This window comes from Lathyrus oleraceus, chromosome 1, assembly GCF_024323335.1.
Source record: "Lathyrus oleraceus cultivar Zhongwan6 chromosome 1, CAAS_Psat_ZW6_1.0, whole genome shotgun sequence".
Classification (NCBI taxonomy): Eukaryota; Viridiplantae; Streptophyta; class Magnoliopsida; order Fabales; family Fabaceae; genus Lathyrus; species Lathyrus oleraceus.
The window spans coordinates 304,985,584-305,001,339 of record NC_066579.1 but is presented as its reverse complement, the minus strand read 5'-3'; the positions used below and the strand labels follow the sequence as shown (position 1 = coordinate 305,001,339).

The 15,756-nt window shown below is 37.6% G+C and overlaps 1 protein-coding gene across 1 annotated transcript; it reads right to left on the bottom strand.

Moving 5' to 3' along the window:
- Positions 1-10,197: 10,197 nt before the first annotated feature.
- Positions 10,198-13,186, bottom strand: LOC127131975 (uncharacterized). Its single transcript, XM_051060848.1, has 3 exons — positions 13,013-13,186; positions 11,003-11,252; positions 10,198-10,601 (listed from the first exon to the last, which is right to left on the bottom strand). Exons 2-3 carry the CDS (start codon positions 11,219-11,221, stop codon positions 10,488-10,490), a joined length of 333 nt encoding a protein of 110 aa, XP_050916805.1. The 5' UTR covers positions 11,222-11,252; positions 13,013-13,186; the 3' UTR covers positions 10,198-10,487.
- Between the last annotated feature and the right edge of the window lie 2,570 nt (positions 13,187-15,756).

Below are 15,756 nucleotides of genomic sequence, written 5' to 3'. Positions count from 1 at the left end.
AAAGGAACTCCAAGGGTAATCTTTCCTCTCTTATCTTTGTATGCTTTAGAAATAGCCATTCTCTCTTCTCCCCCCTCTAACCAAGCCAAAAATCATTTTCAAAACTTTGACTTTATTTCAAATTAGAAACCTAGGCCTTAAGCCTTTGAGTTTTCAAAACCAGTTTCATAAATACTCATTGTAAATAAACTTTAATCCAACTTTGACCTCATTTTGTAAATAAACCTAACTTGTAAATATAACCCATTTCATGTTGTTTTGTGGTTCCAATGGCCACTTGTTAAAATCTTTTCCAAAACATTAGTCATAGGTTTGAGTTATCATAGTGGTTGATGTAAGTCTCATTTCATCCTTAGTGGTTGGATTGTAAGCCTTCCATGCTTATTATAGGGTTAACCACTCACTAGCACGTTGAAGCCTTCCTCACATGGTGGATTGTTGGTTTAGGTTGAGTTTTCTCTCTTTGATAACAAAAGACCTTAAGGCTTTTGATAAAAATCAATTCACCAATCTTTGGAATTTTTACCACGAACTACGAGGTTTTGATCCTCCTTTGTGATGGTACGTAGGTAATGGATTCATCCATTCAAACAACAAAATTTGTAAATATAATCTATTCTCTTTTCATCCCTCCAATCTTTTTGCACAAATCTTTTCACAAATACCAACCTATAACACATATTTGCGAAAAGGGTTCCTTAGAGTACTAAGGATGTTTTGGGTGCGTAAAACATTCCCATTTCATAACCAACCCCCTTACCTAGATCTCTGACATTTTTATTAGTTTTTGATTTGAAAAACTTCTTACTTGGCTTTTGTTCGCTTTTTAGCATTTCCTTTGGACAAATAAAAGTGCGGTGGCGACTCGAATTGTATGTTGACTTTTGGTTTAGTCAATAAACCTAAAAGTAACGAAAACCCCGCTACAGCAAATGAAAGTCATCTTTAGATTTCAAGATATGGTTGAAATTGTGAATGATGGAGTATCTGCATTGGAAGCGAATGCATATGATGTTCAGAAGGCAACACACATGGAACAAAGGAAGAAATACATAAAAACTCTTTTCTTGATTCATCAATGTGTAGATCCTAACGTGTTTGAGAGTATCATTGAAGAAGAAACGTCCAAAGGAGTGTGAGACAATTTAAAGAACTTGTTCGGCGGAGATGAAAAACTAAAGAGGGTAAAATTGTTGAGTTGAGAAAGAAGTTTGAGATAACAAAAATGAAAGAAGATGAACCAATTGTTGATTTCTTCTCAAGATTAGTGTTACTCACGAACCAAATGAAGGCGTGTGATGAATCAATCAATGATTTGTAGAAGATTGGGAAAGTGCTGAAACCTATGACTGTAAATTTTGATTATATTGTAATGTCTATTGAAGAGTCCAAGAGCCTAGCTAAGATGAAGTTAGAAGAACTTCAAGCTTCATTAGAGGCTCATGAGATGAGGTTGAAGCAAAGGAACTCAGAAAGAGAATAGGTGGATGAACATGCATTACAAGCAAGATTCATCAAGAAAGCTGGAAAAGAAAGGCAAAGCAAAGAAATAATTCTGCAGATGATGAGAAGTCAAGCAAGAATTTAAAGAATCACTCTGATTCAACCAATAAAGTCATGGGCAACAAGTATTCGGGAAAGAAAGTTGACATGAAGGAGTTGCAGTGTTACAATTGTCAAGGATTTGGTCATTATGCTCGAGATTGTCGAAGAAAGAATGAGTCAAGAGCAAAAGATAATGACAAAGTGCAATATGCACATGCTGGAGAAAGCGGCTCTGATGATATGCAACTCATGGAAAATACTCATTCGAATAATGAACAAACCAATATGTGATACCTGGATTTAGGATGCAATAATCATATGACAGGTAATAAAAATTGGTTCACCAAGTTAGATGAATCAATCAAGAAAGTGATCAGGTTTGCAGATGGCAGGCATGTCACATCAAGTGGAAAAGGAAACATAATTGTGGTGAGAAAAGATGGTAAGGGGGCCAGTATTATAGACGTATTGTATGTACCTTGGATGACAAGTAATCTGATAAGCATCGGTCGATTACTTGCAAAAGGGTATAACATGAAGTTGGAATAAAATCCGGTGAAGGTGTATAATGGTGAAGGAATGATGGTTCTGAAGGCACCATTGACAGATAACAAAATCTTCAAAGTAGAGATCAACACAATTGATCATCAATGTCTTGATTTAACTGTTGTTGAAGACAAGAACTGGCTATGACATCACAAGTACGTATACCTAAACTTTAGAGGTCTATGTATGCTCAACCAGAAGAAGATGGTGTATGAGTTACCTCAAGTGAAGGAACCAAATCAGGTGTATGAGAAATTCTGCAAAGCAAAGCAGGCTGAGAAAACATTCAATCATGACTTGTCCATGCGGTCGAGAGAAAAGCTGGAGCTTGTTCACTCTAACGTGTGTGAACCTTTTGAAGTAAGGTCAAATGGAGGTAATTGCTATTTCCTAACTTTCATAGATGAATTCACCATATATATATATATATATATATATATATATATATGGATTTACCTTATTGAAAAGAAGAGAGAGGTATTCGCACAGTTCAATAAGTTTAAGTTGCATGTCGAGAAAAAAGTGGATACGAGTTAAAGAAATTTAGAACTGATGGTGGAGGTGAATGCACCTCTAGATAATTTGCAAGATTTTTCAATGAGGAAGGTATAGAGCATGAAGTTATTACACCCTATACACCTTAACACAATGGTATATCTGAGAGGAGAAATATAAGTATATTGAACATGACCAGAAGTATGTTGAAATCTAAAGAAATGCCAAAGAGATTTTAGGGTGAAGAAGCTTTGACAACCATATACATTCTAAACATATGTCCAACGAAGAAGATATTCGAGAAGACACCTTATGGGGGTTGGACATGACTGAAGCCAAATGTTAGTCATCTTAGAGTAATTGGATCAATGTGTTTTGGGCATGTACCTGAGCAATTGAGGAATAAGTTATATGATTGAAGTCAGGCCATGATGCTCATATGTTATCATTCAAATGGTGCATACAAGTTGTATTCACCAAATGATAATAAACTAGTTATTAGTAGACATGTTCTAGTGGAAGAGAGCAAATGGTGGAATTGGACTCAGGGATATATATTTGTCAAAGTGTCAGGTTGTTGAGAAGATTCATGGAAAAACCACGAGAATGTCATCTCATTGCAGTTAAGAGAGTATTGAGATGCATTAAGGGCACAACTGATCATGGTGCGTTAATGCCAAGGCCGAAAACTAGCACAAATACATAAGTACATGGTTAAACTGACTCAAACTTCAGTGGAGATCAAGATGAGAAGAAGAGTATGGTAGACTACATATTCATGATTTGAGGTGCTCCAATCTCTTCGAGCTCAAGAAGACAAAGCATAATGTTTTTGTCATCTTGTGAAGCTAAGTATGTGGCTGCATCATATGTTGGATGTCAAACACCATGTATAGAGATGTTGGTCGAAGAGATCAAGATCATGGAACCTAAGAAAATAAAGTTGTTTGTCGATAACAAGTCAACCATTGACCTGGAAAATCATCATATGTGTCACGTTCGATGTAAGCACATAAAGGGAAGGTGTCATTTCCTTAGGGATCATGTAAATAAATGAAAACTTGAACTTGAGCATTGCAAGTCAGAATGACAACTAGTTGATATACTCACAAAACCTTTGAAGAAAGTCAAGTTTGATGAGTTGAAGAAAAGCATCGGAATAAGAAGCCTTGAAAACATGAATTAGGAGGTGTGTTAGAAGATGTAATTCTTTTTTTTTGGTAGGCCAGATGTATTCGACAAAGTTGAATACAACATGTGTGTCGAAGTATGTAAAGTAAGTATTCGACAAAGTCGAATAATGCAGTTTCTAAATTGTGTTTGTTTCCTATATATACAGGTGACGTTGTAAATCAAGAAACAAAATTCACTTTAATCAATTCCCCTTTTTAAAATATAGTTTCTCTCTCTCTCTCTCTCTCTCTCTCTCTCTCTCTCTCTCTCTCTCTCTCTCTCTCTCTCTCTTTTTCTCCACTCTTCTTGAAAAACCCTAATTGTTCCAACAACCATAAAGTTATGGGAAAAGTGATTCAATGGAGACTAAGAAAAGAGACTCAAGTCATTGAGAATCAATTTGGTTTTATGCCTCAGAGTTCGACCATGGAAGCGATCTATCTACTACAGCGTGTGATGGAGCAATATCGGATGGACTAACAAGAATTGCCCTTAGTTTTCATTGACTTGGAGAATGCGTATAATATAGTGCCTAAAGAGATTTTGTGTGAAGCCCTAGAGAAGAAATGAGTTAGGAAGTGCATATATTCGAGTCATCTAAGATATATATGATGGGGTATCGACTAATGCGTAAACTCAGGGTGGAGAGACGAACAATTTCTCCATTGCAATTGAATTGTATCAAGGTTCAACCTTAAACCCCACCTTTTTACATTAATTTTGGATGTACTCACAGAATACATCCAGGAGCTAACATCGAGATGCATATTTTTTGTAGATGATATAGTCCTACTTGGAGAGTCGAAGGATGATTTAAATGAGAGATTGAAGTCTTGGAGATGAGTCTTAGAAACACATAGCTTTCTCCTAAGCAGAAGTAAGACGAGGTGTATGGAATGTAAGTTCAGCGAAAAGAGAATTATTTCTAATATAAAAGTGAAAGTTGGAGATCATATCATTCTGCAAATTGCGCGATTTAAATATCTTGGGCCCGTAACACAAAACGATGGAGAAATAGAAGGAGATGTAAACCATCAAATTCAAGTTGAGTGGCTGAAATGAAGGAGTGCCTCAGGGGTTTTATATGACACAAATGTACCACTCAAGGTAAATGAACTTTTTTATCATACTACGATAAGGCCTACAATATTGTACATAATAGAATGTTAGGCGGTTAAAAATTAACACGAGAATAAAGTTAGCGTAATAGAGATCATGATATTAATTGTGTTGGATGTGTGTTGAGACAAGACAAGATAAGATTTCAAACGACAATATTATAGATAGTTTTGGGTTAACACCTATAGTAAAAAAAGATGGTGGAAACAAATTTAGGTAGTTTGGGCATGTAGAGAGAAGACCTATAGATTGTGTGATAAGGTGAGTAGATTATAATAAAAGAAGTAAAACGGCTAATGATGGAGGGAGACCTAAAAAAATTATTAAAAAAGATACTGAGATTAACGAATTAAATAAAAACGTAGTTATAAATAAAACATTATAGTAAAATTTGATCTATACCACCGATCTCACTTGATGAAATAAGATTTGATTGTTGTTATATATTATTTCATGATTCATGCTTATCAATATTTCTTTATGAGTTAGTTGATGAAATAAGATTTGATTGTTGGTATATATTATTTCATGATTCATGCTTATCAATATTTCTTTATGAGTTAGTTCATACTTTAGCTTGGATTAATCACTACAATGGATGTAAACTTAACGAATCCAAACATCAGGTCTTGACACTAAACAAGTTTAATAAGTAACATATAATAACTTTTATAGGGTAAACCGTATATCTTCTAAGCATAATTATATAGATTAATCTCTCAAGTTGATTAGAAATCTAAATTTGATATTTTTAGGTTATCTTCGTAAGCTCAACTTATAATAACAACTTGAAAATATGTACTTCATCTTCCTTAAAATATAAGCAAAACAACGTATTTTTTCTCAAATTAAAAAAAACTATTATTTTTTTAAAGTGAAATTAAATAAAAATACATTTAGTTTACATTATGATTTTCTTTTAAAATAACCTAGTTTTTAAATTAAAATTCTAAAATTATTATTATTTAATAATATTTATTAAAATAATTATTTTTTCAGAAACATCTAACATAGGTGTCAGGTGCATTGGCGCATCCAATGAAAATGTTATTCATTGACGTCACATGTACTGGCGCATCCATGGCTATGGCGTCACTAGGAGTAGCACATGCATGTGTAGGCGCCACATGCAATGGCGCATGCATAGTCCACTCTATGTGTGCGCCAATGCATGTGATTACTGCTTCACCACTCCATCTATAAATACACAACATTACCGTCCCATAATTTTTCACATATCTTCTTACTATCTCATTCCATTTTCCTTCATTCTCCTTCCATTTTTCTTTAAAATATATTCATATTCATACTTGTGTCCTTCTATTCACAAGAGAAATGTAGTGCAGTCCCCGATGAAGATCCGACTTTGGAATGTAGATACGTTCGAACATCTTAACAGGACCTTGAACCGTTGGTTAGGTGGAGAAATTGTAGATGGTGAAAGGATCAGAAGAATTCAATGGCTTGATACGACGTTCAACAAAAATGGAGAAGTTCGTTTCTGACTCAATGTTAAAACTAACAGAGACGTTCACATGATGATGTATACTTCTCACAAAATTGTTTTGATGGTTGTAATCGCATAGTTATGTTGTTTATGTGTTGTATTTGTTTGTGATGTTATTTTATTTGTTGTAGTTGCTTATGTTGTTGTTTAATTATTGTATTTGTTCTGCTTATCATATGAAATGAATGTTGTTTTAAATATAAAATAAAAGAGTAACAATTAAAATTATGTTGTTGTGCTTGGTCCAACATTGGGATAGTTTGTACGATTATGACCGAGCTGGCGACATGAACTATATAATCTAACCATTTTGTTCGCCGTAACCATTTCAATTCGAATACGGGTGCTATTTGAGCGACTTTTTTTTATCTTTCTTCACATTATTTCATTGTGGCAGAGAATGTCCTCTTGATATGCAGGTAATAATCCTCTTTTGCTACCACCGAAAAGCTAATTTGTAAAAATTGCAAAGATTTATGATTTTGTAAAGTCGGATAGTAAGTTGGAAGGATCTTGTCGAACCTTTGAACATGCCGCTATGACATGGGAGCAGGGCATACGAAAGGCTTGGAACTTTCCACAGTCGCACCAACCTCTATCTAGTTCCACTCGATAGTGTCCCCTCGACATGCATTCATTGTGATCCATTGACTTAGCAACACTGTACCAACCTTTAGTACGGTCAAACACAATGACCACATGTGTGTTAGCTTTGGCAGCTTCATCTTTAATGAATTTCATTGAAGCATCACTAAACAACTGCCCAGATTGTAACACTGAACTCCATTTGGAACGTCTGATCTCAAACATTGCCCCTAGCCTAAAATAGGTTGCTTGCACTAAAACGGTTATCGATAGGTTTCAGATGCCTTTGAAGACAAAGTTCATTGATTCCACAAGATTTGTGATCATGCGGCCCCATTATTGACGGTTGTCGTATGCCCTAGTCCAATTCTCCAATGGAATATTGTCGATCCACCTTACTGCATCTGCGTTTGACAATCTGATGTCTCAGCGGTAGTGTTTGAAAGAAGGTTCTGTTAATGCATACCCTATGTTGACAACCTTCTTCCGCAACGTTTTGTCTTTGATCTCCCGCATGAAATTTTGAGCGATATGTCTAATGTAGTAGACATGCATCGAAGGAGGATCCTGTCAGCCATTATCAATGTTTTTATAGACACTCACAATTGATGGGTGTATGTTTGAGATCAAACAAAAGTTAGGCTGAGGGGCAACGTGCAATCAGAGATTTTTTAGCAAAACACTCCATCCCCCAGCAGTCTCCCCTTCAACTAATGCAAAGGCGATTGGAAAAATGTTGTTCTTACCATCTTGTACCACTGCCACCAGTAGCATTCCTTTATATTTCCCATACAACCATGTATCATCAATTTGTATAATAGTTTTACAGAAAGAAAAACCTTTGATGCATGGTTGATATGCCTAGAAGAGTCGGTGGAATATGTCATTACCACTAACACAAGTTCCGTCTAGGGTATACGCCGACAACACTTTCAAATTAACAATAGTCCCTGAAGCATAATGCTTAAGTGCCACCAAGTATTTTGGAAGTTCTTTGTATGACTCCTCCAAATTGCCAAACACTTTTTCAACTGCCTTAGTCCTAGTTATCCATGTCTTCTTCTATGATGGGGTATAGTTGTATTGTGTAATAATATGCGATATTATTGTACCCACCTTTAACGACAGATTATCGCTAATGACAGACAAAATTTCATCGCATATTAACTGAGAGTTGAGTTTGCAATGGTTCTGCATTGGGTTCGTGATTAAGCATGTGTGAACTGGACCCATATAACCTATCTCCCAAGAATCACTCTTCTTCCGGTAAGATGCTGACAACCGGAACAGACAGAGCTCATTTCGACAATAAATCTTATACCTCGTTGCATTAGTTCGATCAACCTTATAATCTACTGATAATTCCATGTGATACTTTTTAATGGCTCTGACACAGTCTTCTTTTGTGTGAAATTTGTCTCCTTCTTTCAATGATCCTTGAATTTGCACATAAGGAATGTAAAATATATCTAACTAAGGCTCATCTGCACCCAAATTCAAGCTTGTCATATGTTGAGATGGACAATATACATGACTAGCTGGTAATGAATTTTGTTGATGGTCAACAGTTTCATCGTTCACCATTTCATCAACCAATAACTCGTCTTCTTTTTCTTCCTGTCAACAACATCGACTTCAGCTTGTTCGTCATCATCAGTTTAACAAAACACTTATGCTAGACCAACTCAACATTATATGACATGGTTTAGGTCGGTTACAACGCCACAGTTTGTGTCTGAGCCAAGGTATTTGATTGATCCACGCCAACGAGCTTCGTAATCATACGCCCAACAACAAATCCCCGCCAAGAACAATGTCAACCAACCCAAACCCAACGACCAACCTCACACCATCACCCTACCATATACACCTAACCACCAAACACCCAACCTCGCAACCAATTCATGCCACACAGTCAAACTCAAAACCAGGAACCAAATCTTAACCACCAACAACCATACGCAACCATCACATATGTCTATAGTCCGAATGATTCATACGATTCAACCTCATGCCATCATAGCCCCCCACTTATGAACACTCAAACATCTCATCGCCACAACACCCAACCATTGTTTGACTTTATTACACCACAGGAACCATTGCTTCGTTTCTAAAACGATTAAATGTCCCAATTCGGGCAATCATACCATCCACAAACAACCCAACCACAACGACCCAACTACGACAACATGGGCACCAAACTTAATTATGGCAATGCCGTTGGCGGCATCACCCCAACTATTGGGGAGAAATGATGACAAGTTTATCAAATATCGCTAGACCTTCCACCGGACCTTCACACCAGTCACCATTGCATCATGTCAGCACTTAAAGACTGCAAATACCTCAGGAAAATCGTGGGAGACCTCGAAGGCAGACTAACGCACCAGGATGTGGAACATGGGGGGTGTTTCAATCGGGCGGGTCATTGATTTTCTTATCGATTGTTATGTATTTTAACTTTATATCATAATATTAATAATTATTTTTCATTTACCTATTTATTTTATTTATTTATAAATATAACATATAAAATTTTAAAAATGAAATAAAATATAAAGCATGTGCCACATGCAATAATAGTGCATACACTTGATATAATTAAGTATGCGCTAATTGCATTGACTTTACTTGCATGCGCCAACAATATTGACGCCTATATTAAAAAACGAATTGGATGCGTCAGTTCAACTGACACGTGCTTTAAAGGTGTGCATGAAACATGATTATATTGATAAATAACTTGAAATAATAGTTATTTTAGAAATTAAATTGAAAAAGTTGATTATTTAAATAAAAAATTGTTACATTCTCTCCATTTCTCAAATTGGTTTATACATCTCCTTATATAACTTATGTGAAAAACAAATTTTTTAAATCCTAATTAGTTTGTCTTGTTTTTAATAAATGTAATTTATATTTTTTTTTCTTTTTAAATTATAATCTACTCCTTAGAAACATATTAGATGCACTTTTTTTTACTTCAAAATTTTTCCTTTTGTGAGTAATTAAATAACTTCCATAAGGTGAAGTTGTTAATAACCTGATAATAAATTGACAATTTAAGGGCAAGATTGTTTAGTGAGGTACTAAAACAACAAAAGTAACATTTTTTTATCTTTCACATCTCTACCCGCTAATATTGCACTAGTGTTCATGAAGGGTTTCGTTTTGAAAAAGGTAGTCAGTTGAACTAAGAACTGAATTTCCATTGCAAACACATGTAAAAGAATCTCAAATTACTTTTGAAAAAACACACTGTGCGCTTATATAAACACATTGTGAAGAGACATGGAAATACATTAACCTGAAACAAAGATCTAATACACAATGACAATAGTTCTTGTTATTGGAAAAAACATGAACTAATGCATAAAAAATATATATTTTTTCATCCTCCTTGATGCTTACTCATCTTTTTATTTCATGTTTTCTACCAAACCATTTTCATTAGTAGAAATTTCGAATCAACCATAATCAACTGGTTTGGTAAGCACTGCCGATCATAAAATCATTATGATCGATAAACCTCAGGAAGCTGAAGACCGACACTAGCAGCAGATTTTCCAAGAGTCCTTTTAACCTCGTCTGATCTATCCACTGCAATGTTATATGAGAAAAGCAACTCCTACAAGATTGTTGACAATGAATCATGGTCAGAAAACCAGCCAGATAAAATGTGTTTTTTTTTTCTAGTAATGATTTACACTACCGACATAAAATGAGTCAAAACAAAAATGCTATGAATGATATCCCTAATTAGACAAAATCTGCAGAGGACTCCTTCTGTCTTGGATCCAGTTTGGCTATATGGAATTGCTCATCACTAGCAAAAAAAAAACACATTACATCCTCTTCTACATTTTACTATTATTTTGCAATATACATACAATAACTGAATCTGTTGATATCTCAGTAAGTTTTAAACTGAATAGGTTTATGATTTGACCATTTGGAATAATGTAAAGTACAGGCCTACACAAGTGATGTTTGAAGGGAAATTACAATAAAACCAGAGTTGCGTAATACCTTGTGATAGTGCAAGTTGTTAAGAAGGTAAGTGTAATCACGAGCAAGCTTTATTTTATGTTGGACAGCCACACCATCAGATAGATTTCGGTTCTTGTGGAACTCGGAGGTGACATATTCTAGAAAATGTCTCTTATTCTCTTCTTTCCCAATATGTTTCTTGACCGCCTTGAGAAGATGGCGATAGATGTTAGCAGTTCGGAAGGCTTCAGTTCTCATTCTTTTCCTATAAATATCCACAATATACTTCCTGCAAGGTATGACATATTTGGAATAAAACAAATTTTAGGAACCTTGTATTTTGAGAGGGGAAGAAATTAGAAACTAAAAAATGGGAGAAGCGCATTCCTTCCTCTCCCTCTCTCTTTCTCTCTAGGATGAAAGAAACAAATACCGCCTCTCTCTATGAAAGAGAAAAAAAACAATTAGAGAGAACAAAGAAGGATTACAAGCACAAGACGAGTGCAAGGGTTCCTCGAAAGAAGGAACAAATAAAGTTTCACACAGTAAGGATCATCAGTTCCTCTGTATATTGGATTTCTAGACTAATAATATCATATGTTATTAATCACATATAGCGCCGCACAGCACTGACCCCCTAAAATGCTATAGCATTATAGAGAGATAGACACCATTGCATAGACTAAAAATCAGTGTGCAAAGTAAACATAAAAACTCCAAAAATAGAAAAATATACAAATTTAAAGAGACCTTCTTACTTAAACCTAAAGTACAGAGCAATAAAAGATAAACAGAGAAGAAAACCATAACTGAACCAAAAGTAGGAAGAACATAGTGAAATGGAGAACAGAATTTTACTCTTAAAAGGGTCCAAATTGGCACTCATACCTATAAAAAGGACAAGGGTTTAAAAAAAAGGCTTTGAGGAATTTCACCCCAAGACCCTTATAGCGGCTGCAATAGCAGTTTGGGTCACAAATAGCAGCCGCTACACCCACTATTGTTGACGGTTGCTCGCAGGCCAAAAGTGACGTGCCGAGCGGCCTGAGCCCTACCACTGCTACACTATTTCACTATAGCATGCTATTGACAACATAAGTATCAGTTAGTTCAGCCGGTGAATTAATTCAGAGTATGTTTGGTGTAAGCTGATTTGTTTTACTATCGCTGATTGAGCAGCCCATTCAATCAGCTGATTACATAGTTGTACTAATCAATTCTTGTTATGATTAAGATTACGAAAATTGAGCTCCACACACAGATCTGGTATCAATCACCTCTCTTTTAAGTTTCATGATTCTCTTCTGTTTTTCTATTCAAAACCAGAGCTCCCTTCCTTCTTCATTCATTGATTACTCAACCAATCTTCCAGAACTTTGCTACATTGATCTTAATACAAACCCGTGAACGGGAAAAATCGACACTCATTGGTTAGAGTAGGGGTGGCAAAATGGATCCGGCCCTCCAGACATGTCCTTTTTACCCACACTTTTTTTTGCAGGCCGGCCAAACTTTTTAGGCATGCACCCTCTAATATAACCACCCCGACCCGCCTCATTTATTTGCAGAGCAGGACAAGGTTTCAGGCCTGCGCCCTCCCCTATTCCCTCACCCATGTCCGTTTACCATCTCTAGGTTAAGAGTAATGAAACTAACTTTGCTACCCAAGAACAGCTAGACGTTTATTGATGGAAGCATCAAGAAGCCAGTGGCGACTAGTCAATTATTAAGGAGCATGCTAGGGATGCAAGTTTCTACTTTCAAACTCAGAGTCCACTATTCAGTAAATCTCTCAGTATCTCAGTAATTAACATGTTAAAACAAAGGACTGTTCCAAAAATGCTCATAAAAAATTCCAATAAAATAGAGGTAGATTCCTAACACATTGACCACAAATCCATGGTTTTACTTAGAATCAATGGGTCACGGAATAGTGAAGAAAATTGCAATGTATGTATTTGGATTTAGTGAAAAACAAGCATGAAGAACATTTTGTCAAACAGTTTATATGCAATCTCTAAAAGTAAAAGAATGAGTGCGATTGGTCACCTGAAACAAAAGAGATGTAAAAGGTGAAACGAGTTCCTAACTAGAACCTTACTCCGGGGCGGAAACGGTTTGCGCCGTCGCGATGATGCGTTTGCGTCAGAGGAAAGGAATGAAGATTGGCTGGGATTTTTTTTTGGTCAAGATTGGCTGGAATTATTATTATTATTATATTATTACTAATCAATATATTGTCCAGTTATATATAACAAAAAAGTTTTTTTATTTTTATTTTTTATAAATAGGATAATAGGAAATAATTTTTGGTAGGAGGTACATTTGCTTGATAACAAATATAAATATAATTTATTTAGCACATGCATAAAAGATAAAAAAAACATATAAAAAATTATATTTATAGTATGGGTGCTTAAATAAACTAGATTTAATTTTTTTTTCATTCAGAATTTATTTTAGTTCAGTAATTTAAAAAAACATTCATAGTGAGTATGTTTGTCTGTGACGTCAAATACATTGGTCAAAGTCAATTCTAGAGTTCATTATCGTTTAGGTGGAATAATATTTATTGAGGTGAATTACTATTCGCTGAAACTTAAATTGAAAAACAAACTAGCATGTTATTGTCCCTCATATTTTCTTACAACATTGACAAAAAGAAAAAACGTAGAACGAAGGACATTGTTGTGAACGAGCAAAGGACAACGCTTCACAATTGAAGAACGAATACTAAAGCGAGACAAAATGAAACGAGGAATACAAGTATTTTTTGAAACGAAAAGAGGAAAACAAGTATTCTGATAAGTCTTATTTTTTTGGCCTTTTTTAATTTAGAGTTTGTTGGGTTTTCATCTTTCCCCCTTTCTCTCTTAGATTTTGAATCTTAATGTGTGAGGTTTAACGTTTTCTATAGATTTTAAGGTATAATATTGGTTTTAGGGTTTTCTCTTGGTTTTAGAGTTTTGTGTTGCTTATGATTCTAATGTTAATACTGTTCTGGACTGGGCCACGACACTTAGCACGGCACGGCCCAATGCTCGCCAAGCCCACGTCCAAACGACCGTATCCAAGCGACCACGAGGACACGTCAGGTGAACGACCGTCCGCCCGGAGAATGTCTCCCCGGCCCCTTAAATACGTGTCGGACAACGAGCGGGTCCTCCTCATATGATCTCCATCCACTCATCGTCAGCCCACGCCGCGGGCACCTAAGTTGTGTCGGGCAGAGCCATAACGGCATCCCACTCACCACGTCACCCAACTCCCCTATATTGTCTCCTTAGGGATAGGGGCAGTTGGACCAGGGGGCAGACCTTGGTCTAGGTCTTAACGCTTCTTACGCGTCCCCTGGCAGCTCCTCCTTGGGCCTAGCTAATCCAGCCCATTAGGAGCCTTGGCCCAGCGCTGGGGGCTCAATATAAATACCCCTTTCATGGCAAAGGGGCAGGTATTCAAACTCACACTCTGATAATCTCATTCTGTACCTTTTCTGACTTAAGCGTTGGAGCATCTTGCAGGTACACCCCCTCTCATTTCATTCTTCGGCCCATTCACCAAGACCTTGGAAGGCCCTCCTGATCAGGTGAGATCAGTGGCGCCGTCTGTGGGAAAGAGCTATCCCCATCTTCATCAAACGAGGATCAAAAGCTCATTTGTTTCTGTCCTTCCAACATGGCCGGAGAACAACATAGCGATCACAGCCGTCCCCTCGTCAACTACAATATGGACGACGGCCCGCCATCCCATGAAGCGGACGTTCGGGACGGTCGTCCATCCACCCCGTCTCCAGAGCCCCAAAACAACGGAGATGCCTCTCACGCCCACAATTTAGGGGCAGAGACATTTCATCCCATTCCCGTTCCCGTTGAAGGAGACGCCGTAATGATTGCCATGGTGAATGCCCTCAATCAGGCCGGTTCTATGCTCCACCGGCAGCACGAACGAATCATGGCCCTCGAAGCCGAACGACAAGAGGCCCGGCCCCAGCCGGTGAGTAGGATACAACAACGTTCGGAGCCAACGAAGAAGCGAGGACGTCGCTCTCCCGAACCCCACGCCAGCAGGGCACGCGCCCGTCGTGACGGTGGTCGAGAGAGAACATCACCAAGGCGCGGGCACAGCCCCGACAACAACGAACTGTCTCCCTTAAGGAGCGACGAGGAAGATTTGCATTGCCCCTTATCTCGGGCAATAATGGAAGCCCCGCTCCCCAAAGGCATGGAGAAACCGCCAAACCTAGCTGTGTACGACGGGACTACAGATCCCGACGATCACGTCGACAACGTCAACGCGATGCTCGACTACCGCAATGATATAACCGGGCACCTCAAATGCCGACTGTTCTCAACGACCCTCAGGAAAGGGGCCATGGCTTGGTACAAAAGCTTGGCCCCTGAGTCCATTACGTCATGGAGAGTCATGAGGTCCATGTTCACCAGGCACTTTACAGCTTCCCGTCGTCACCCCAAGACTGAGGCGACCCTTGAAGCCATAGTGCAGAAGAAGAATGAAACACTGCGCTCATACATCGAGCGATTCAACCAGGAAGCTGTCGAGGTAGATACCACCGAGCACATGAAGAAGTATCTCCTCGAGAGAGGTCTCTTACCCGGCAGTGAACTTAGCAGAGCCGTAGGGATCGAGCCTCCCCGCACCTTAAACGAGCTCCTGCATAAAGCCCAGGCCTACATCAGATACGAGGAAAAGCAGGTGGCACACAATGCCCGCAGCGGACGTAACGCTGGGGAGACCGAGCACTCAAAACGCGAGGACACGAGCATTTCCCGTCG

Excerpts from the sequence above, each read along its gene's own strand:
- LOC127131975 (XM_051060848.1), bottom strand. The coding sequence starts at position 11,221 with ATGAGAACTGAAGCCTTCCGAACTGCTAACATCTATCGCCATCTTCTC. Across the intron at positions 10,602-11,002 it reads ACAACTTGCACTATCACAAG|GAGTTGCTTTTCTCATATAA; the intron begins GTATTACGCAAC and ends ACAATCTTGTAG.